This window comes from Myiozetetes cayanensis, unplaced genomic scaffold, assembly GCF_022539395.1.
Source record: "Myiozetetes cayanensis isolate MyiCay16 unplaced genomic scaffold, myiCay2020 scf2-11, whole genome shotgun sequence".
NCBI classification, from domain to species: domain Eukaryota; kingdom Metazoa; phylum Chordata; class Aves; order Passeriformes; family Tyrannidae; genus Myiozetetes; species Myiozetetes cayanensis.
This window is the reverse complement of record NW_026087411.1, coordinates 91,271,881-91,296,140: the sequence shown is the minus strand read 5'-3', so window position 1 is coordinate 91,296,140 and position 24,260 is coordinate 91,271,881. Positions and strand designations below refer to the sequence as shown.

The 24,260-nt window shown below is 39.8% G+C and overlaps 1 protein-coding gene across 2 annotated transcripts; it reads left to right on the top strand.

Annotated features, from left to right (window-relative positions):
- Positions 1-664: 664 nt before the first annotated feature.
- Positions 665-23,949, top strand: LOC126640474 (protein scribble homolog). 2 transcript variants are annotated; one of them, XM_050316282.1, is made up of 6 exons: positions 665-1,114; positions 3,258-3,494; positions 4,768-4,857; positions 5,534-5,611; positions 7,338-7,433; positions 22,237-23,949. In XM_050316282.1, the coding sequence occupies exons 2-6, from the start codon at positions 3,306-3,308 to the stop codon at positions 22,387-22,389; spliced, it is 606 nt and encodes a 201-aa protein (XP_050172239.1). In that variant the 5' UTR covers positions 665-1,114; positions 3,258-3,305; the 3' UTR covers positions 22,390-23,949. The 2 variants fall into 2 exon arrangements, with proteins under 2 accessions (XP_050172239.1, XP_050172240.1); XM_050316283.1 differs by lacking the exons at positions 665-1,114; positions 3,258-3,494 and adding an exon at positions 4,119-4,232.
- Positions 23,950-24,260: the final 311 nt, after the last annotated feature.

The window sequence follows — 24,260 nt, the reverse complement described above, 5'->3', positions numbered from 1 at the left end:
AACTTAAAGAACTGTTACATCTGAATCAAATATCTGTTTAAACAATGTGAAGGTCACCGTGTGCTGCTGATAGCCCTACCATAAGCTTGTTGATAGTTGTTTTTGTTAGTTTGTGTTCTCCATCTCTCTGCCACGTTGGAACATGTGCCTTAATGTGCCATATATTTATACGGCATCAGGCTGCTTTCTGCCACTGGATTTGTATCACTGTAAGAAAATGTAGAGGTGAGATTAAAAGAAAACTTAAAAGAAAGATAAAGGTTAGTTTGAAAAATGGCTTCTAAAGTTCAATGAAATTAAGGTACATAGACAACCTTGACACAACTTGTCATGTATGAACTTCTGTGTATGAGTGAGAGAGGTGGAATATTTTGGATGTAAATAAGTAATGGATGTTTTGAAATTACTGGGCTATAATCACTTTGAAAATCAGCAAGTCTTGAAAGATCAATTTGGTGCTTTACTTTCTATTGGGACCATTAAAAAAATGAAACATTTTATTTAATGAATAATGAAGAGGGGAGTGACTTAATAGGTTTTTTTCAACTCAGGTCATGAGACAAGATGGTCACTAAAGGTCTAAGTACTCTTGTTTGTTTTCTTAATAGTACATTTTATTGAAGACTGTTGTTGATCATTAATTCTTCTTTACGATGCTGAAGGTAGGCTTGGTTCCATGCTCATGTAAGTCCATAAAGGCTTCCATTATTTTCAGCAGCCTTTGCTTGGTCTTTGTATCACCAGTATTGCCCATTAACTGGCATAGTGTCTCTCTGGGACTGAAGGTACCTCTTAAGGTAAAAAAGGGAAATCCAATATTTACATATATGCAAGTGTCTGCACTTACATACTGCAATCACTTTCTTAAAATCTATTCACCGCCTTTTTTTTTTGGTCATCTTCCCCTCAGGACTCCATTAAGTGGCTTCCCAAGTCTCCTAAACTGTACAGTGGCCATAACTGGAGCTCCCAGGGCTCTCGCTGGGCCTCGTTGAAAGGAAAGGAAAGTTTTCGTGGTGGTAACCTGTACAAATTCAGCTCTTCTAGTGGAAGATGGAGGGAAGGAAGGAGCAGTCCTGAGCAAGAAGCAGAGGAACTCGAGGATCCTGATGATGTAGGTAGTCTCCTTGAAATCAGGAGGGAAAATGTGTATCCATCAAGAGTCTACAACTGCTTGCAGTGCTGTGCAGCCGAGCACTTTGGGTTTGTGGCAGGCTGCATTGCTTATATTCTCACATCCTTGCTTGTGCAGAGGGTACAGTATCGTGTTCAATGTTCTGTTCCTTTACTTTGCCTGCAATTCATCCATCCAACCCTCACGAGTACAGTTCAACTTGCAGGTTACAATGAATAACCTGAGTAATGATGAGACAGATATGGTTTTACTTTAATCCTACTTATATGCCCAGTTACCAACCTCCTCCATCTCTTTCAGGTAAATAGCACTCAAGGCTCAGTGTCTCCCTACTGGATGGTAGAAAAGTGAGCAGTACTACTCCACTGCATGTTTAGTTTTGGGTGGTGCTCTTCCAGGATGCCGATATTTGGGAAACCTGCATCCTGTGGTTTCTATAGCCTGTACCTGCCAGGTGTCTGTCACCTATGTGGCAGCCTGGCTCTCTTCTTGGTTATAGCCTGGGAAAAGAAGGTTGTGATTGCACTGCTGCAGTCTTTTCCTGTCAGGGCATTGCTCAACAGTCTTTTCTTCTGATGTCTGCTGGGAAATGAGAGGGAAATTTGGGCTCCTGCTCTTCTTCCAGGACCTTTGCTTCCTTACTAGCACCTGTGAGTGCTACTGGTGTGCCCTCTCCTTCAACCCCCAATCCTGGCTCTTGCTCCTGGCCTTTTTCCCTGCCCCTGTGGCACTGTAGAACTGCTGATGGGTCTGGGTTAGTCAGCCTGGCACTGTAAAGGGAATCTCTCAAAGAAAGATAATGAATGTTTTATGTGAGTTAAAGCTAAACAAATTCCCTTTTAAGTGAAAATAGGAAGCAGTCATGCCTTGTATGCTCTCCCTGGGGTTGGCAATGCTTTTTTCTATCCCAACCAAAAAGAGATTGTGGGAAAGTACTGATATAGATTGAAAAATATAGTGTCTACTGGGATTTTTGCAAAGATGTTCAAGGTAATGCCACTGCTTTTTATTTCTGCTATTAAACTTCCAAGCTTAGGAAAACACTTATCAGGCTTATTTTCAGAGATGTTGATCTGTGTTTGCTGTATCATTTTACTGACAACTCAAGATAGAAGGGTTTGGGCAATAGGAAGGTCTGATTCAACCTTAACCCAACAAAGTAGGGAGCAAAAATCAGCTAAATATAAACAAAACATTCATAAAATATGAGCAGAATTTGGACATTATGTCTGAATTTCATTTAACCCTTTGCTAAGCATAACTGATAGCTTGGAAATGTCATTGTGTTCTTCTGTTAAACTTGTCTGAAACTTTAATTGTTTGGTGCTTGTGTTTTAATTGGATGTGTTTTGATGATTTCTCTTTTTAAGCCCTTGTGGTTTAGCTAAGTGTAGGGTGATGTTTTCAGTTCCTGCATCTCAGAGGTGCAGTCTAGAGCCAGGCTTCAAAGCAGGCTTCAGGATGCCTCACTTTTGAGGTTCCATTTGCAGAGGAATTCCTAAATCACTTTAGTTTGCAGGTCTCCACTCACTGCCCTTTGCAACTGAATAAAGTCAATCCAATTACTGAAACAAAGTCTAGAGTCACATATGCAAGATGTAGGATTGCCTTCCCTCTCACACCTATGCTCCCAAAAATGGAATGTGAACCTTGAGGTATCATGAGAAATGTTTTATTTTCTGTATGGAAAGTTCTTTCCTTTGCCTCATGTGTGTGATTCCTTGCCCTGAGACAGTGGATTCAGTGCTACAGAGATGCCACGGACTGGCCAAAATAGTCTTGTTCTCATGCTCTGTCCTTTTTGTAGGGCATTGTAGGATTTAGTTGGGTATATGTGTGTTACATGTGCTTATGCATGTGCTCGGGGATCTAGTGAAAGGCTATATGAATCACAGTGCTCTCCCTGTTCCCCAGTATCAAGGGCAAAACATGCCCAGAGAAATAATGGTAAAAGAAATACTCATACATTTGCTGTAAAGTTATGGTTTTGTCTTCAGTGAAACAAATGCTACCATACAGCAATGGGATAGTGAGGAACAAATCCAGGTTACCGTGGGAAGGGACTGTGTATCACATAGATATTGTTCTTGCTGTATTTACCTTTTTCATCTTTAACCCCCAGGAACCTATTTCCAAGTTTTCCGGCAGTCTCTTTGATAGCAACGGTGGCATGAGAGATCAAAGAAATACCAGAACAACTCTTCAAGAAAAGCACAAGTTGGCAATGAAAGGGAAGACTCCTCCAGGGACTAACACTAAGGTGCAGCCAGCTGCCTCCTCAGCAGGCAGCTTCCCCAGCGAGAGCGGCCGGATCCCAGAGGAATTGAGGGTGATGGATGTGCCACAGACCCCGCTGAAGGTATTGAACTGCTGCATGGGCTGGGCTTGCTAGTGGGGTGGTTCTGTGTTTCTGTGAGGAAGTCCATGTGTCTGGGGTAGGGGGGTAAGTCCTCTTCTTGTGCATGGCAGTTTATAAAATATGCATAGAAGGGGAACATTGCATGGTAAATTTCATGAGACTTACCTTTCACAGAGAGTAAGATGAAGGTCATCCTTGCTCCCCCTGGCTTATGTATAAAAAAAATTTTCCTTTGAAAAAAACCCGACAAACTGACTTTCCTTGTCTCCATGCATCTCATTTTACATACCTAGCTTTGGTATTGTGAGCTTAAGTCAAGAGTTTGTGCAGGTGGGCACTCAGCTAAGTCTTTATTTAGTCTGTGGTTTTGGAGCAGTGGCATGGTCTTACCCTCATGTCATGAGAAAGCCTCCATCCTGTGAAAAGGGGTGGGAATGTTCAAGTGAAAATTTATCAGTGAGAACTGCAAGATTTTGGCTGAAAGTTATGAAAAAGCTATGGTCTGAACTGGATGGATATATCCCATCTCGGCATGCTCTGGAGGACATGAGTAGGAAACATACTTTATGGATTGTCTCTTGGGATGGTACAGGGTACACCTCTGCTGACTGCCTTTGGGGCAGGAGATATGGGATGCAACACCAGGAAAGGCAGCTTGCCCAAAAAGGGCACTGGTGCTGGGACCTGTCACCAAAGCACTGCTGGCAGCCACAGGCTTGTGAAGTGTTGAGCATACAGGTAATGCTACGTCTAAGCAACATGTGGCAGGGTGCTTTTCATTTGGCTGATATGATTTTTTCATATGTTTTAGGAATTAGGAACTTCAGATGAGTATGCTATATGTCCAAGAGTAACTGCATATGTTTGTTAAATTTACATAAATTTGTTAAAAGTAAAGATTTTTCATAAATTTGTCAAATAATATTTACTCTTCACTTCATCTGCGTACTGACAGGCACTGTTGCCATCGTGAATTCATTAGTGAATCTGTGGGTTTTAGGAAGCAACTGGTTTGGTCAGTAGCCTTATAAACAGCCTTATATACTTTTGGCATGACTCTAAAACCTGGAGAGATCACTGCATTCTTGCTGTTACCAAAAAGTAAAGACTAGTCTTGCATGTGCCAGTGTTGAAGCGTAGCACCATTCTTCTCTGGCCTGAGCTCTCTAGGGTCATGTCTGCTGGTGTTCAGACTGAGAGGTAGATTTTCAATGCTCATGTTGGCAATGTTTTTGATTAATCAGACTACTTACCCATTGTAATTCTTTTCCAGGTAACCATTACTGTGTGCAGTCCAATGGGGAGCCTTGGTATTAGCATTGCTGGTGGAAAGGGCTCACCCTCATGTAAAGACAGTGATGAGGTGCATTTCTTATTCAAAATTTATCTACTGATCATTAGAAATAGACTGATGAGTAGTTCTTTGAGCTGTTGTGTTTTGTTGTTTTCTTTCTGAGGTTATCCTTAATGTAACATTACTGTCTTTGTGATAAAGCTAACAAGGGTAAGCATGGGTAACTTATTTCCCAAAGTAGGAGCTGGCACTAGCTTTTGATGGGGAAGCTTCTGGAGGGATGATTATGGAGAGAAAACCCAATGCAAACCAGTGATTTTCCAGAGGCAACCTGATGGCTGAAACACTGTTGTCTAATTTCCATTTTCTGCCTCAATTTGGGGTCACTCCCTTGGCAATCCACATGCTCTCCCATCCCATTTGCTCATTCCCAGGAGCTAACTAGACTTGAAAGAAGTATTTCTCACAATTTCTCACTGAATTATCTTTTAAATAAATCTTTGTTTTCCATTATGTCCCCTATGGCACAGTCTAAACAACTACTGACTTTTGTTCATTATTGTATGTGTCAGCCACGGAGACTTCCTTTTTGGTCTTGCTAATATACTAAGGCATTTAGTTTTTAATTTTATAGAGGCAACAGAACAACAAGTCTTGAAAATTAATTACTTCCTACTTGCTTTTTATGTCTAAGAACAATGGAAGAAATTTTGTCAGGTCTAAAACCTGTCTTTTGTCTTACCAGGGGATCCTGATTGCACGGCTGCCAAAAGACAGCCCATCAGACTTGGCTGGGGTACAAGCAGGAGATAGAGTGGCTGAGGTAGATGTGTTGCTTTTCAACGAGGAGTGTGTTCTCTTGTTGTTGTCTTTAAATCAAGTCACTCAGAGTTGGGGAATTTGAGATCTAGATCTAGGCTTGCCTTAGCTTTTTAGATACTTATCATTATGAAGAAATTATAATGACATTAAATTGTTGTATTACTTCTTATTATATTCTGGTTGTCAGATCTTTATGTTCAAAGTGCTTAACAAAATATTATTCACTTAAACGACTGATTCGCATAGGAAACTAATGGTCTTAGTAAGCAGTTATGTAAGAACAAATGCAGTTGTACCTGGTCCAAGAAGCTTTCCTATGACATGGTATTAGATTTACTAGGTGAGTTCATTGCTGTTGTAACAAAGAAATATAAACTAGATGAGCTTGTTTCCCCAAGGTAATTTTTAATGGGGAGAGAACAGCTCAAAACAACTCCCTTGATGGAGGCTTACGGTGCCAAGTGCCGAGGAATAGATGTGTCTCTCGGGCTGCTCCACCTCAAGCCTCATCTTTCTCAGCAGACGCCACTCTCTTGATCTTCAGAGTTTCCCAAGAGCATGTATACAGTTTTGTGATGTGTATTTTAGATGTACTATTTGGTTTCTACCTGCTGAGAATGGTAGAGTAGGAGGGGACACTCTACAAAATTACTTTGAGGTGAAACTGGTCCATGACTTATTTTCAGCTCCTTCTCTTACACTGTCATTTATACTTGCGTAAATGAATACTCTTTACTCCAGCATACTCCATGTTGAATTAAGGTGGGACAGAGCAAACAATATTGTATGTCTGTTAAATTGTCAAGAATACAGATATAACCTCTGTCAGCTCAAGATTATTTAATAGTAAATTATTCAACTAATTTTGTCAAACTATGCTAGAGAATTATTAGCAGAGGATTGTGTTCCGTAATCCATATACTGTGTTAGCTTAACAGTTTTTAAAAGGTTAATTATACATAAAATTCTGTACAATTTTACAATTTTTCTTATATGAAAGGTATTTTAACAGATGTGAATTTAAATAATTCTTTACATATTTCACATAATCAGATCATCGGGGAAAAAAAATCAGGATTTTTAGTTGCTGAACCTTTACCTTCTGAACAGAGTTTCTGGTAAAGTCAGTATCTTTAACTCCTTTGGTCAGGTTCCCCCAAAAGGCTGTAATTAATTTCTTATTTTGGGGGCTATTTGGAATATAATAGCTGCTAATGTCTGTTCACTTAATCAGTACTAAAATAAGTGAAAAATACAAGAAATTTCTGTTCCATACTGTTGTGACCTGCTGTTGTTATCATACAAATAGTTAGGATTTCTCCATCTCCCACAAGATGGCAGAATCATTCATCTGTTTAAAGAATACAGAAAAAAAAATCTCTGGTTTTTGTGTGTGTGTGTGATGAAAAGGAATTAATGCAATCAGGTGTGCTATAGGAATCCTAATGTTTTGACCACAGAGATAATCTGGGTACAAATACTGAGCATTTTTCTTTTGAAACTATGTGTTACAACTTGTTATTCTTGAACTGATAATTTCAACACTACAAATATACAATTCATCAAAAATGGGGAACAGCAAGGATTGCAATTTTATTGATTTCATTGTGCAACCACATATAACAATAGGGAAAAGCATTTGTATAGTAACCTGAGAGGGAGGGAATTGCTCTTTTTAAACCGCATTCAGAATAAAAATATTTGTTTCTGGTGTATTTTTTTTTAAGGCTACCTTCGTTTCAGAACCTGCTGTCCTTGATGCTGGTCCCACTGAAGCTTCACCCAAGGGCAGCCCCTTCCCGACAGTAAACCACATCATAACAGTAAGTAAGATGGCCCCAGTAAATAACAAATCATTCTTACCTAAGTAATTTGTGTTGTCTGTCATTAATGCTAATGAAGTCTGGCACTGATCTTATCAGTAGCAAGACACATATCAAAGATCAGAGACCCTACCAGGTGTTTCCTTGGCTGTCACTGCAGCTGCCATGTGGCTCCTGGAGGAACTCAGCTGCTGGGTAGGCACCAGTGTAGCAGACCAGAGCTTTTGAAGCACTCTGGTTTGGGGACTTTGAGGGTGGTGTCCAGCTTAAGTGTTTATTCTCTTGTCTGGGCTCCCTCTCTAGCTAATGGAAGGAGCAGCATTTCCAGGGTCCCTCTTTTAGGAGGGAGAGGTTGAACTGCTACCTGGAGGTGACAATTTTTATGTTTTGATTGGAGGAGTAAGCCTATCGCTTACTAAGGGAAATGGCTGAGCCCCACCTAAAAGCAGGGTGGCTTTTAGAAATCTGAGTCACTTTTGTGAACTTCTCTAGCAAATCAACTCTCTGCAGACCTACCCTAATCTTGGTCATCTACCTGCAGACCTGAAACTATGGCTCTACTAGGAAGATACAATAAGATCAAGGTACCTAAATAATTGAGGTCAAAAAGCATCCTACTTTTATGAAGCCTGAAGTACCAGGAAGGAACAACTGTTTCTCCTACAGCAAATGCCAGAGGAATGCTTTGTTTGATTCCTCTTCTTCCAGCCATTTTTTATCCTTTTCCATGAATACCACTCAAAACCCAGCTAGTGGCAAAAAATGGAAGTTCATATATTATATAAAAGACTATAATCAAAGACCATGTTCACGTTTTAATAGCCACTCAGATTTTTTAAAATAATGGAATTTTACTAGTTGACTAAAAAAGTGAGCAAATCAACCATGCAAATTCTGTTTTTCTCTGATTTCCTGTGTTTGAGAACACAGTTTGAGAAAGGCTGAGCTGCAGCATTTGTCCATAATATGGACTAAGAAAAGTTTTCTGTTCAATTGCTTAAAGAAACTTATTTTGAGGCCCCTGGTCTTCAACATCATCTTGTGAAACATTTAGACCAGTTTTAGTTTCCGGATGAAAACAATTCCTTCAATTTGTGGGGTTTTTTTTGTCCAACTCTACTTGGTAGCTGTTTCTTATGGTCCTAATCAGCATGCAGGAAGCATGAGGCTTCTTGTTGGAGGAACTACTGTTGAAAGGGTTTATTCACACACTGCTAGTGTCCTGGATCTGTTGCAGTGGTATCTGACTTCTAGTGCTTTCATCCAGAAAGAGGAAATGACCATATTTTTATGTTGTGTGCCTTTTGGAAAAAAAATTCTTCAACTGTAGAGGGAGGAGGAGGAAGATAAGGCCAAGTCACTTAACTTAGAACACAGTACACAGAGGGAGTCAACTGGCTGAATATGTTCCAACTGTCAGAAGCAGCCCATGTGCAAGTTGTTTTGCATTTCTGGTTTTGTTTCTTTTTTGAAATCAAAATCTTTGTGCTGTAGCAAATAGTGTGTTATCGCCTGTAACCTAGAGCAGCATTCATCAGTGTTAGGGATTATGGACTTGCTGGGAGTATCCTGCTGACTTTGGAACTGCTCAGTATCTCATCTGCTCTTGCTTTGAAGTTTCTCTTATTCCTCAGTAACTGTCTTATCTGAAAGATAAGCCTGCCTTCTTACGGAGGACTTGCTTTGCATGTTCAGATAAGCAGGTGGCAGTAGGACCTTAATGCAGAATCTTGTTTTGTGCTAGGAATATAGGAAGGTTTGCTTCCTTTGTATTTCTGATCAGGTTTCAAGAGGAGATGGGTGCATCTATATCAAAGGAGGGAAGGAGAGAAGCATGATGGCAGAAAACCCAAAGACTTCTATTATTCTTCCTGCAAAAACTGAATGTGTGCTGGATGGTGCCCTTCTTCCTTCTCCCTCTCTTCCATGTCATCACTCTGCCCACCAGCAGATACTTTCTTCATCTATTTATTTTTATGGAATTTTAATAAACATTCTCTTTGCATATGCTATCTGTGATAACATTTGACTTGAATTTGCTAGCCATAGCCTTCTGGCCATCTCTTGCTATTGCCCATCCTGTCTCAGAGCCTGGTGCTCTGACATTGCAAAGGGCAATGCTGCTGCCAAGTCCAGGTTTGCCTTGGACTTGGTTACTCTGACTGCTTTTAAAAGGTTCTTATGAATTGGTAACTCATCCAGCCAAACTCAGTTTCAAACCCTTTGTGCCAACTTTCATGACAGTGTGAATGACCAGTAATTAATTGGACAAATGAAGTGTTCTTTCACTCTGAGTCACAGTTTTGCAAAGGAAAAATGAGAATCTCCCTTGTTTTTTATTATGATTATTTTACTGAACTGTGGAGGCCCCAGAACTTTAATTAAAATTAGATACTTTTTTACATACAGTATTTTGTAGACTTGCCTCAGTTACGCTAATCACACCTCAAAAACATGAAATGAGTTTATTTTACTTTGTTTAATATGTATATATCTAAAGAAAAATATTATAATTTAACTTAAATCAAGTCTTTGGATTTTAAAATGGTGATCTTAAAATAAGAATATGTAAAGATGTGCATCAAAATATAAGAGATTAAAATCACAGCTGATATGGCTGTTTACATGCAGACTGTGAGTAAAATACTGCATGTCTAACTACAGGGGTAGAAAAATCAGGAACGTAAACACAGGGCCCCATGCTGACTATAACAGAAGGAACTTTAACTTGGATTCTGGAGTTTTCATTTCCAGTTTTCTGTTATTTCCTATCCATGCTCTCAATCATAGAGCCAACTCTTCACAATCTTTCTCTATCATAAATTTTCATTCAAGCTCTGACTGAAATTTCCAATGGAGTTTTGTCTGACTGAAAGGTGAGTGTTGACAGATTTCAGCATCTCATATTACTTCATAATAGGCATCATCATGTCATCTTCTCTGATCCATTTTTGGCCCTATCAACATCATAAGGATATTAGATATTTCATAATTAATATCAAGTCTCTTAGATATTTCACTTCAATTTTTACCATATTATTTTATCTAATTTTATGCCTTTGCCCTGGGAATTTCCTCAATTAGATTTTTTTCATGTAGTTCACCAGGGGTACAAATGTCACTTATAGTGAAGATTTTAAAGGGAGGTTAAAGTAAGAATTATCAATTAGAAGCAATTGTGTAAAAAAAAAAGCTTACAGTATTGGAAAAATCCAAAGAACTCCATCAAACTACAAAACCCAAATGTCTTGGTTGTTCTGTTTAAAAATGCAGAGATTCCAAGTGTTCCTAACTACAGTGAAAAACCAGACATCTTCAGTGCACAAGAACATGTCTCAAAGTGAAATGTTCCTGTGCCTGCAGAAAGTGAATAAGCATATATACCATGCTCCCACAATACATAGGTTGTTGGCTTTCTGCCTCTGTCTCATATTGTTTATATGCAAGCTGTGAGAAATCTTAAATGGATGGGAATCCCAGCAGATACACCTTCTTCACTTTCAGCTGATACAGACTTTTCAGGAAAAAAACTTGATGCACATATACTAGTTAAAAAATTTTCAAAAATCTACATATCAAACCCTTTCTTTATTCATCTGAGCATGTTAGTTTTAAACATATCAGAAAACTGAAATCATACAACATAACATAATAAAACTTCTTTCTTGTTTTTTTAGTCATCATCTTACTTTGTTCAGTTTTAAAAGCAAAGCCAGTGGATTACTCAAGTCAAAAAAAAACAGTGTAAAAGAAGACAACTAAAGTGTGATTCAGTTCATATCATCAACAAAGCCAGGTTTCTTCTGAAGCTTGTTTCAAACAGGAAAGACCTTGCTCACATCACATACAGTGTTTGAGTGACCTGTTCCCATAGCACCATAAGACTTAATATTTCAAGTTTCTTTTGAGGAAGTGCTTTATCCCTTCTCCAAAACATTTTCATGACTCTTAATCGTGTCAGTTAAGGGCGTTGGTGTTTTGATGTTTGTTTGCTTTTTTTTCTATTCTGACAAGCTAAGTTAGTTTTAGAAGTCAGGAGTCTGACTCTTCACTGCCTTGCATCTTGGGCAGGTTTATATATGTTTGCAAAGAGGTCCTGTGCACACAGCCTTGTTGGTTCAGCTAACCCTGTAGTCATTGTGTGAGCTCCACATCATGAGTGGAGTGTAAGCACCCATCTGCCACGTGATTGCCTTCTCCAGTTCATCTGCTTGTTTTGTTCTGCTTTTATCTGAGCAACTGATTATTTCTGAGTCAGGATGAAAGACGAAACACAAAAGGTGTGTGGTGTAGACACTGTGTTTACCTCTATAGTGTAGTGGTTAGGGAACTTATTCTGTGAATTTGGAATTAAGTTCCTGCTCCCAACAAATGCTTCTGTTTGCACAGTGTATCTTTTTTCCTCTCTTCCTTTTAAGTAGTTTTCTCACCAGGACTTGGTCAGAGCATACTCACTTCAAACTTTAAATTCTTGCATTTTGCAGAGCTTGTAAGTAAAAAATGCTAAATATGAAAAACCTTGTCGTGGTTTTGCCCACCAGCCCATCCCTGGGGCTGAGGATGGTTTTGTCCAAGTGATTTCCGCACAAAAAACCAATCAAAAAGTTCAGTGACGCCTTTGCTAATTACATCTTTAAGAAAACGGAAGAGAAGGTGTTGGCGCAGTTGAAATTAAGAGCAGCAGCCATGTAGAGGGGTAGCGGGCCCGAGGAGGGCCAAGGCCCCCTCCTCCCCTGGCTTGGGCCGGGGGGGGCAGGTGCAGCACTGAAACCTCCCTTCTCTCTTGTGAAAGAGTGAAGGAAAAAAAAAGGTTTAAAAGACAAACTGCTTAGATGAGAAACCACTGCAGAAGAATTCCAGCCATGAGATAACAGGATTTTCAAGGTCGAAGCTGGCAGCACAGGAAAGAGAAGAAAAGTTCGAAGGGGGGAGAGCTGTTTTTTCTCCTTTTCGCTCTCTCTCCCTTCAGCAGGGTAAAGACTGAAAAATAAAACCCTGCCACCTGTAGAAGTTTGTTGGGGTGAAGAGACCCCCCATGCGGCTCACAGAGGAGCTTGTGAATGCACCAGAGATTTGTGACTTTAACAGAGAAAGCCTTATGCTGGAGTAAAAGCGGCTCAGATGAGGCAGAGTCCTGTTAAAGACTTTGTGACCCTCGAAGGGATCGATGCTTATGCTGGAGCGAGACGGCTCAGATAAGCTTGGGATCTCAGTGAGAGATCCATGCTGCTGCTGTTGAAGATTTATGACCCTGACGGGTATTAGAACCTACGCTGGAACACAAAACGGTTCAGGTAGGGATGTTGGGATCCATGTGTGGGATCCGTGCTGCTGGTGCTAGAGAGAACCTACGCTGGAGCAGAAAATGGCTCAGGTGGGATACTGGGATCCGAGTAAGGGATCCAGACTAGACCCATGCCGAGAAGTCAATCAAGGACTGTTCTCCCATGGGGAGGGACCTCCATAGGGAAACAGGGGTGAACTCTTAAACCATTATCCCCTGTAACCCTGTGGAAGAAGATCCATAGTAAGCAAGTGTCCCCTTGCAAGTCTATGGAAGGAGACCCTTCAGGACCTGGGTAACCCTCAGCCTTCGGTTTTAACCCAGGAGGGGGGTAGGCCCAGCCCTGGAGGCCAACAGAGAATGAGAGAGAGATAAAGAAGTTCCAACTGCGACGAAAGTGCTGCAGAGTTACTAGAGAGAGAGAGAGAGAGCTGGAATTCTGAAAACAGAAAAGGACTGTTTCTCCTCCTTGGACTGATATAAAGGGAGGTAGGGGGGGAGAAGTATCTTCTGTAAATACATAATACCTTTTACTTAAGTAGATATAATTCTTTAATTTTAGTTTGTTAATAATAAATACTCATACTTTTTTTTTCAATTCAGTCTCTTTTTGTCTGCATAAACCTTCTCTCAACTGATAATAATTGTATGAGAGGTATAAAAGTAAATTGAGCCAGGGCAAAACCACGACAAACCTTTAAAAAAGACAACTCATTAGCTGATCTTTTCAAGATGCCATATTAAAATACCTCAAAGTTAGAGAAAAATAACCTACAAAGGAAACCCTTCATATGGTAGACAATATAAGCACTGCAGACAATATAAGCAAAAATACATGCAAGAGGCAAGGCGCCTGGAACTATGCTGTAGGACATAGCATACTATTGGAGAATAAAAGAGGATAAATATTCAAACAACCACACAAATTATCAGCAACATCTCCCCTTGTAAAAGATGCCCTCATGGACTTTGCAGGAGCTTAGCAAGGGAAGAGACTGTACTGAATTCCTGCAAGCATTCAGATACGGCCACTGCCTTTTGCAGGGGTGATGAACGTTCTTCAAAATCAAAGGATTGGTAACTTGGGTTGTGGGTAGCACTGCTTATGGGAGCAGTACCTTTTAAGTCTCCTGTTGTGATCAAAGCAATACATTCTCTTCAATATTTTTGTAGCATCAGGCCATAAATGATTACACAGAAAGCACTTATATGAAAATCTGTCTATCGGGTTCCAGTGGCAGGGAAGTCACTGTCCAGTGGTACATTAGTAGATGAAAGAAATGGAGCAAGGACAATTTTCATATGCAGTTTAAATCATATAAAAGCCTTTTGTGTCTAATGGCAATGCAAATATGATGGACATTGATCTTCCATTTTTGTGGTGAGTTTGACAGAACTCCACCTTTCTTGCCTCGTGCACTGCCTTTGGGAGGCACTGAGCTGCTGGAGAGGAAAAAACAAAAATGGGCTTTGCTTTAAATGTGACATGATCAAATGTCATATATACTACACACTAGAAGACAAATCAAACATGCCAGATGTTCTCTTACTGTTTCAAGAAGTAGAGAAAATACTCAGTTTTAAACCTGAGCTGTAATATATATCCATATCTAGAAAATTCCCACAGAGGAAATTTTCAAAGAATCATAGAGTGGTTAGGTTTGGAAGGGATCTTTAAAGGTCATCTTGTCTACCCCCCTGCAGTGAGTAGGGAGATCTTCAACTAGAACAGGTTTCTCAGAGCCCCATCCAACCTGACCCTGAATATTTCCAGGAGTGGGGCATCCACACCTCTCTGAGCAACCCATTCCAGTGTTTTACCGCTTGCCTGGTGCACTGAACTTCCAGGAAATCATGCTGAGCTGAATTAGATTTCAGAACAAATCACCAGGCACAGCCTGGGAATAGCAACAAGCTCAGGGAATAAGGATGGGCTCATTGGGAAGACTTGCTCAAGACCCTCACCAAGCTGCCGCACACAAAACCCAGGCAGCACTTTCAAAAGCGTGATGCCAAAGCTTCTCTGACAGTGCTTGAGAGTGGTGTGGCTGCTCCAAATGTAAGGATGAACTGAATTATGTACTTCCCTCTCCCAACCCCAAGTGACAAGAGCTGCTATGATGAGCCTATTGCTCCATGAGTGCAGAAGCACAGGTCACCTGCTTTCCTTGTGCAGAGGTCTTCTGCAGCCAAGTGTAATGAGGCATTTCGACCATGCCTGACCATAGATTTATCTTCCCCGGGGTGCAGGAGATGCTTATACCTCTCTCTCCATCTGACTTCACAGTTTCTGGAGTTTGGCCACAGGCCTCCACAGCAGTAAAATACTTGCACTCTAAAGTGCCAGGGAAAGGGATGCAGCCAGGGATTTCCAAGGGATTTCCAAGACCAGGAGTGTTAAAAGTGCACCATAAAACACATGCTGGTTAAAATGTTCCTGATACTCCATAAGAGGGAAACTGTGTTGAATGCCTAGACGAGGTTTGCAAATTCATATGGTTTCATTAGGAGGTTTCTGTCACACCCACCTCGCCCTCGCCCCAGCCACTGTCCCCGCCGAGCCCTGGCTGCTGTGCCCACTCCCGCCTGGCGGTGGCGGTGCTTGTGAGTAATGAACTCACAAGGAATTAATGAGATCTCTTTCTCCCTCTTCGACTTGTATTTACTTGTTTTGTTTTGGGGAGAAGGTTGCTTTTACCTGTTGTCTCTGACTTTGGGAGGAAAACATCGCAACGCTTCAGCTATGAAAGCCATCAGATGCCGGCTTGATGTGAACCGTGCAGCAGTTAATCTGCCTATTCTCTGCTGTTCTTGTTAGATACATTTTGGCATCCTCTTTGTAAAACTTTTATTGAAAAACACAGCTGTGTTACATTTTTTAGGCCTTACTAAGCCTTTCTTCAGTTTAAATTTGATTTAGACAGTTTCTTCTATGAATACAGTCGTCAGCAAATATAACCTTTTCCATCTAGCAAAGGCAAATTTTCACTGTTAGCGAGAAGGCTGAATTTCCTGTTCAAGTTTAAAAATTTATTTCCATCACCAGTGATGACAAAAAAAGGTAAGACTAAGTATGAAATCATGAAAACATTATTCATGAAGTATGTAAACCCTTGCAAATGTTCTCAACCAAGTAGATATTTTTGTTTTCTTGTTTCCACCAACTGAACAGTACCAGCCTTAGCACTGGTGTCATTGAAGAGCAGCTGTTAAGTTAAATTTCAAAAATATGTACTATTTAGATATACAGAGCTGAGCTAGGCAGACATCCGTACTACAAGTGTTTTGTAACTGGGGAATATTTTCTTTAGAAAGTTAGCTATTTGAACTAGGGTTAAAAGTATGTCTGGTTTTCTTCCAAAAGGCTAATCCAAATTCTTTTTCCCTGCCCCTATTCCATCAAACTTTGGCTTTTCATGTGTCCTATCACCTTCTGATTTGTAACCTCTGTCCCCAGCGGCTGGCCTTGCTGCCAGCTGGGCTTTGCCCTGTCACTGCTGGTTATGCCTTTGATGTGAAGCTTGGGTTTTAACCATGACTGTTGCCTTGAGAGCTTTCTTCTCCTGCTAAGATTGGAGTATGGACCTGTGGGTGGGGGAAGGTGAGAAGAAGGGAAAGGCTTACAAAAGAAAAAAAAGATGATGGGGTTTGTTCTGTTCAGTTTTAGCTTTGAAACAAATTATAAAAAGACATAATGAACTGTCCTTTATGGGCTGTTCTGCAATATTTTGGACAAAACATTTTTATTAGAAGTAGACAAGGAAAGCATATGTGCACATCTGGAAGTTAAAAATTAATGGATGTTAACCTGTTGGCAGGATATCTCATCACTCTTTAAGAAGCTGCTTTCAACTGAAGCATCATAGCTAGTTGTGAGTTTGTTCCTATCCTGTTTCAATATGAAAGAATTTTTGCAACACTGCAGCTGAGTTGCCCCAGGTTATTTAGATGGCTTCATTTTACTGCTTGCTGCAGAAGGACTAGGAGTGCACAGGCAGCCCCTGTCTGTGCTCCAGTTGAAGGACTCCAGCTTTCAGTAGAGGCTGTCCTTTCCATTAAATGAGAGAGTCTGAAATAATTTGATTTTTAGTTATTTAGTTATCCTTGATTCAAACACAAGTTATTTTTTTTAGTGAATCTTTTTAGTGTATAAAATTTCATGTTTATGTTGAAAAAAGTGTAAGAAAGACATGGACAAGGTAGTGGAAGAAATATCCATAATGAACCCACTGGTTCTAGTTACTGTACTGTACACTGGTCTAGTACAGGACATGTCATTAGTGAAGCTTACTTGTTAGGCACTGAAAATACAATTTCAGGGGAAAATGGAAAAACAGTAATTTATTTCAAATGACTAATTATACATTTTTGTGAAAAAGTATTCTGCATATTTTGACAGATTAAACGGTAGTTCAAATATTATTTAAATAATGAGTGCATGATGATGGAAAGTGAGTAGGAGGACTTTGCAACTTCAATAGAAGTATTTTAAACAAGTTCAAACACTATTCAGTAACAACGAGTGGAGAAAACAATGGAATAATACAGAATCTGGATAATTTGTCCTCCTACACCAGCATCAACGTTTTTGAAGAGTTACATATAGAAGATGGAAATTTCACACCTTCCCACTTGCCTTAGGCAAGCCACTTGAGATCAGGTGCCTGTGCTGAATGGTTTTCCTTATTGCCATTCTAAATGTCTCTTTCTTGCCTTGTCTTTAATGGAAAGTGGATATAGTTTGCTTCCTCTTTGCTGTGCCATTTTTTCACATAGGAAGTCTGTTCTCCTGTCTTCCCTTGGTCATGCTGCACAAGGAAATGTACATTCAAATATGAATAGTAAACAAAAGCTCCAAGAGCAAAGCCTGCCTATTTAATAGAGTAAAGCTGAGGTCAATGAAGATAAGAAGGAAAATCTGAAATCCCCTCTGGTATTCTGGGAAGAGAAGACTGGGTTTGAGAGAAGGATGTAACAAAATATAATGCAAGTTTAGAGTTGCTGAGTTTTGTTACTGTTACTTTGTTTTGTTTGTGTGGGGTTTATTGTAAACAAACTGAAAGTGGAAAGGAAGCTGATAAGGTTTATATTGTGATATTCCTGGAGCTAGGGGGAATGTGAAGGCAGTGATAGAGAGTGCTGCATTCCTAGGGGATGGTTAGGATGGTAAAGATGGAAAGGCCACTGTGATTAGAAATGTGATGTGTGTTTCTTACATCCATTTTGTGTTGGTAATGTTTTATAGAGGAAATTAATTGACAACTTTTGATGCTAGGAGAGAGAGAGTAGAGGCCTGAGATTCTTTTCATTGAATTAGGCCTTGTACAAATGCACACTCTGTTACTTAATTGGATTTGCAATTGCATAGTTGGCACAATCCACAACCAGGAGTTGTCTTGTCATTGGTACCTTTGATTCAGATTTGAGGAAATCAGGGCTCCTCAGCATCCCATCAGGGAGACAGACACAAAGCAGGATAATTGACCACAGGGGAAGGAGCAGCAATAGGTGAAGGGACAGCAGTGGTATGGGTTCAAATGAGGCTTCAGAGGGAGAGGGGGCAGGGAGATGTGTAGAAAGCAGAGGGACAGAGAATATACATGCATTTAGGCCAGAACATTTGATTTGTTAGAAAAAAATCAACAGTATGTCTCCAAATCAGAGTGAGTCTGTATATGTGTGAGCTTTTCACCTGCCTGGAGAGGGTATAGAGGGACTACTGTAGATCAGAGCTGAGCCTGCTCTTCTCTCGCAAGTCCAGGTTTCCAGCCTTTGCAGCAGTTCTGGGCTGAGATGCTGTCCAGCATCTGCTGTAGAAAGCTGGTTGGTCATTTAGTGCTGGTTCCTCTTTATCTGCAGCAACATGAAAGATTCATTGTAAGACTTTCCCAACACCATGTACTTCATGGAAGCAGTTAATACAATTACCATAGAAATGTTGAACGAGTGACTTTCAATAATTAGACTGACTTTGTGATTGTAAGACCTAGTGTCATCATAATATTTGAAAGATGCTACTAAAGAACTCATGAAATGTTTGAAGAAAAGCTTTTTTAGAGAATTGGTTTTGATTCCTTGGAAGTGGGATCCCTGGGAAGTAGAAACCATGCTGATAAAGAGTATTTAAAAAATGTCATTCAAAATGGCTAATGTTCATTCTTCAAAAAGAAGAATAGGTACCAGTGACTCTTCCTGACTAACAGAATGTATGTCTGGTTATGAAGAGATGTGCACCTGTCTATTTTTGAATAGCACAGTACACAAAGAAAGGTCTTCTGTGAGCTTTGAACAGACAGCTCAGTGAAATGCAAAGTCTGGTCCTGGATATGACTATATGTAACTTCAGGTAGGGCATAGACGTCTACAGTAGTTTTTGAGGTGTCAGAATTTCATTATGTGACCCAGTAAACCACCTGTATGTATAGGATGTGCATTTGCTGTAGTGTAAAGCAGCTGTTTGTTGGCTGTCCTTAAGCAAGAAGCATCTTTCAGCAATGAACGGAGCCAAGAGAAACATCCAGTGCATGGAATGCTTATAAATGCTGTCACATGGGCATGACAGGAGTTGTTACCTTGGCCAGTACTTGGGATCTATATAGGTTATTTAAAGATTCCAGAAATGTGAATTTCTGATTTTAAGCAAAACAAAAAGAAGGCAAAAAAAAAAAAAAAAAAAGGAAGATATAATTGGGCACTCAGTACATCAGGGAATATAAGTAAATCTATGCCTAGTTTTAAAATTAGTTTACAGCTATCAGGGGTAAGATTCAGCTCCAGAGTGACACCTGTATTTTGGTGTCTGTGTGTAGTGTGCTGTGAGCCAGGGGTTGCCAGGCCTCCTGACAGTTGGTGGAGTTGGAGCTAATGTCAGTGGAGCCTGGGGAAGAATTCATTTTACTTCAATGCAGAAGCCTCCTGGCTGTCTAGCTCAACAGCCACATAACATCTATATGCTTGTGTCATTTCCTAAATCAAATAATGTACAGCAAGGAAATAATATATAAACAATTGAATCGTGTGGTGTCAACATGAAATGTTCTTATAAAACACAAAGAAATGCAACAAAGCAGCTGATAAATAAGTTCCCGAAAATTTTGAGGCTACTAGTAAGGTGGCCACTTAATTTATTACACATTATTATATTAACCATTCATTAGATATATGGACTCACTTTTATATCTGTTTCAATTACATGTTAAATATATTTTTAAATTAGTAAAAGGTAGGATGATTTTGTGCATCAGAATAATTATTTGTAATAATCCATTAATTGATACAAGCCATTACTGATACATTATTTGACTAAACATGAAGAGCCTGACATTATTTTTTCTCAGTTACAGAATTTAAATTAATTTTAAAACATTGCAATATAATTCTCAAAGAACACAAAGTTCTTGACCAAAAATTTGACATGACTTAAATCCATGTATGCATTTTTTACTGACAAATTGAAACATTGATATTTTGTCTTAATATTTCCCTTAAATATACTTTGTCAGGAAAGAAACCAGAACATGCAATTTTTGAAAGATCAATAATTGATATGCTTTGTGGCACTTAATTAATCCTTTATTGCTTTCAGGTACATGAATTAAATGAATAATGAGGTTTAATTAAAATAGAGGTATATATTTCATATTTTCTTGTCTTTATTTTTTAATTTTTTTTTTTTTTTTTTACCTATGGAAAGTTTTTTAAAAGATTAGCTAAGGAATGGAAAAGGCAGTTAATACCAATTTTGCTTTAATTATCAATGCAATTTTTGACATAGAACAGCTAGTCTGTCAGGAAGCTGGAAACAAAAGAAAGGCTAAGGGGAATCTCCATCCTTTCTTGAATGTGGGAGGAAACACAGGGACAAAGGATGAAGAAAATCCTGAGGTACTTAATGCCTTCTTTGCCTTAGTCTTTAATAGCAAGACCAGTTGCTCTCTGGGTATCAAGTGCCCTGAGCTGGAAGACAGGAAGGGGGATTAATGAAGCTCCCATAATCAAAGGGGAAATGTTCAGCACCTGCTACACCACTTAGACATGTACAAGTCTATGGGGCCAGATGGAATCCACCCAAGGGTACTGAGGGAGCTGGGGAAGTGCTCACTGAGCCACTTTTCATCATCTATTGGTGGTCCTGGCTAACTGGGAGGGTCCCAGGTGGCTGGAAGTTGGCAAATGTGATGCCCATCTAGAAGAGGGGCTGGAAGGAGAATCTAGGGCACTGGCGCTTGACTAACTTGATCTTCTATGACATCCAGTTAGTGGATGAGGGAAAGGCTGTAGATTTTGTTTACCCAGACTTTAGTAAAGCCTTTGACACTGCTTCCCACAGCATTTTCCTGAAGAAACTGGCTGCTCATGGCTTGGATGGGGACACTGTTGCTGAGTAAAAAACTGGCTGAGTGGCTGGGCCCAGAGAGTTGTGATGAATGATGCTACGTTCAGATGGCAGACAGTCACTAGTGGGGTTCGCCAGGGCTCAGTATTGGGGTGAATCCTGTTTAATATCTTTATTGATGATCTGGAGGAGGGAACCAAATGTAGCCTCAGCCAGTTCGCAGAGACCCCAAGTTGGGTGGGAATGTTGATTTGCTGGAGGGTAGGAAGGCTTTATAGAGGGATCTGGACAGGCTGGATTGATGGGCTGAGGCCAACTGTGTGAGGTTCAACAAGACCAAGTGCTGGTTCCTGTACTTGTGTCACGACAACTGCAGGCAGTGCTACAGGCTGGGGCAGAGTGGCTGGAAAGCTGCCTGGTGGAAAAGGAACTGGGGCTGCTGGTTGACAGCAGCTGAACATGAGCCAGCAGCGTGTCCTGGTGGCCAAATGGCCAATGGCATCCTGGCCTGTATCAGAAATAATGTGGCCAACAGGACCAGGGCAGAGATCATTCCTCTGTACTCAGCACTGGTGAGGCCACACCTCAAATTCTGTTTTCAGTTTTGGGCCCCTCACTGTAAGACAGACATTGAGGTGCTGGGGCGTGTCGAGAGAGGGGCAACAGAGCTGGTGAAGGAGATGAAACACAAATCATATAAAGAGTGGCTGAGGAAGCTGGGGTTGTTTAGCCTGGAAAAAAAGAGTCTCAGGGAAGACATTATTGCTTTCTACAACTACCTGAAAGGAGGTTGTAGTGAGGTAAGGGATTGGTCTTTTCTCCCACGTAAGAAGTGACATGACAAGAGGAAGTGGCCTCAACTTGTGCCAGGGAAGGTTTATATTGAACATTAGGAAAATGTCTTCACTGAAAGGGTTGTTAAGCATTGGAACACTCTGCCCAGAGAAGTGGCTGAGTCACCATCCCTGAAGATATCTAAAAGACATGTAGATGTAGTGTTTAGGGTCATGGTTAAGTGGTGTACTTGATCTTAAAGGTCTTTTCCAACCTAAACAATTCTATGAGTTTTTTAAGTTCTGTGGTGTTACACCTCTCTCATGTTTTTCTCATTACCTCTTTCCCCTGTACCTCTAAAATATGCCCTTTAAACGCTTTTCTCTGAAATCTTTCGTACCTTGTTGAAGATACCTCGGATAATCCTCACGCGCCCTTCCACTTCTGATGAAGATACTGACCAGTTGCCCCCAGACCCTGATGACTTTGAGCCTGAGGAGCCTGGCAACGCAGGAGGCCATGCTTATTCGGACTGTCTGAGCAGTGCTTTTTATCCTCCCTAATAAAGTACTTTTCTGGAAAGAGTTAATGGGTGATTTTCTTTCCCATTGTTTGATTACATTTAATGTAGTACTTGAACCACTATGCCTTATTTACAGTGAAAACCATCAAATGGAGGACACATTTGAGCTGGGGGAGCAGAACCCTGTTTGTATTTCTTTGCCTTGAACTTTCCTTTGGCCAGCACTTGAAACAAAATGCACTGGGTAAAGTTATGTGAATGTCACCATGTGTTTCAGTATCCATTTGTAAGGGTGTCCTACAGCACCTAAATGCAATAGTGAAAAAAGCAGGTGATTTTTATTCAGAAGGTACTTTACCCATTTGGAAACACAGTGAAAACAATTGTATAGTTTCTGGGGTTTTTTAAAATTTTGTGTCCATGTTTTGTCTATACAGCTCATCCTTTTATCTGCCCCCATGTTCTTTTGAATTGTCCCTTTTAATGTTGTTTTCTATGAGAATTAAAAAAACAAAACAACTATCTCTGTCTTTAATAGTGCTGGGGTTTTTTACCCACAGAGAAATGTTATTTGTGTTGGAATTCTGTATCTCCTTGTAATGTAATAAAGAATAGTTTCTCCAGGTATATCAGTAATGTGAATGTATATCAGATTTGAACAAGACCTGTAAGTTGCATTTTATTAGATCCAAATGCAGAAGGTACCTTATGCAACTATGTACCTGAGAGTGAACTGAGAAGCAATTTCTTATGCTTGAGGAACTGCCTGAGACTCTTTTATTTCTCCTCCGGACTTGCATATAAGCAGAACACCTTTAATTTGCCTTACTGCAGTATGCCAGTATTTCATGTATATATGTGTGTGTATGTATATACAACGTAAGCCTTTAAGAGAAAATGTTCCTGTACAACAGTGTTCAATCCTTTAATTCTCTTCTCTGCTATTCAGATTTCTAGTGTATTTTGAGATGTTTAATAAGAATTTGTGGGGTTCCAAGGTACTGCCTTAACTCAGAGGTAAGGTCTGGCCCTGCTAGACTGGAATGTCATTACTTCCTTTTCATGTACATAAAGTGTGCATTGATGGTTTTTATGATGTTTGTACAGTTTCTTTTCCTGTAAATATAATATAGTACAACTCTGACCTGGTAAATCCACATCTTTTATTCACATTCTGAAAGGTTTCTCAGGTGATAATTCATATATAACTTCAATGAATGGTGGCATCTGGCTTTTCCAGAATTATGAAGTTCCCAGAGTCTGTCACAGAGTTAGAACAATATCTCCTACTGACAAAATGGATATTTTATTTTGAAAAGATAAGTTTGAAATAACGCTATGATATCAAGTCAACTGCATCCACTGCGGCTTTTTCATTATCTTGTACATCTGCATTTTAATTGAAGATAGCAATAGGAATATTAAGCTAGTTTCTTTCATTTGCAAAATGAACATCTTAGAATCTGCTATGACTTTAATATTAAAGACTGTGTTAGCATAAGCGTTATCTTAAATGATGTTGATAAACGAAACAATAATTAAAATGTTTGCTTCCCATGCCTTTTCTTCCTCCAAAATAAACAGAGTTCTTCCACCACGACTTAATGTTTGATCAATGCATATTACAAAAATATCAACCTCAGAACCCACAAATGCTTTGGCAATCTAGCTAGTACTGTACAGTTTATTACTGCTTTTTTTGTGTCTTACTGGACTGCAGAAAAAAATAAACTCATTCAGCTGTTATAAATCAACTCTAGGCTGCAGAATAAGTAGTAATTGAGAGTTAGTCAAATAAAAGTAAGAGTTCTGTTGAGAACTCTGTATTGTATTTTTTTTCCTTGTCATAGATAAGTGTGTGTTTTAGATTCTTCATTAGGTCTCAGAAGTCAAAATGTTTGCTATCAAAAT

Excerpts from the sequence above, each read along its gene's own strand:
- LOC126640474 (XM_050316282.1), top strand. The coding sequence starts at position 3,306 with ATGAGAGATCAAAGAAATACCAGAACAACTCTTCAAGAAAAGCACAAG. Across the intron at positions 5,612-7,337 it reads CAGGAGATAGAGTGGCTGAG|GCTACCTTCGTTTCAGAACC; the intron begins GTAGATGTGTTG and ends TTTTTTTTTAAG. Across the intron at positions 7,434-22,236 it reads CAGTAAACCACATCATAACA|ATACCTCGGATAATCCTCAC; the intron begins GTAAGTAAGATG and ends ACCTTGTTGAAG.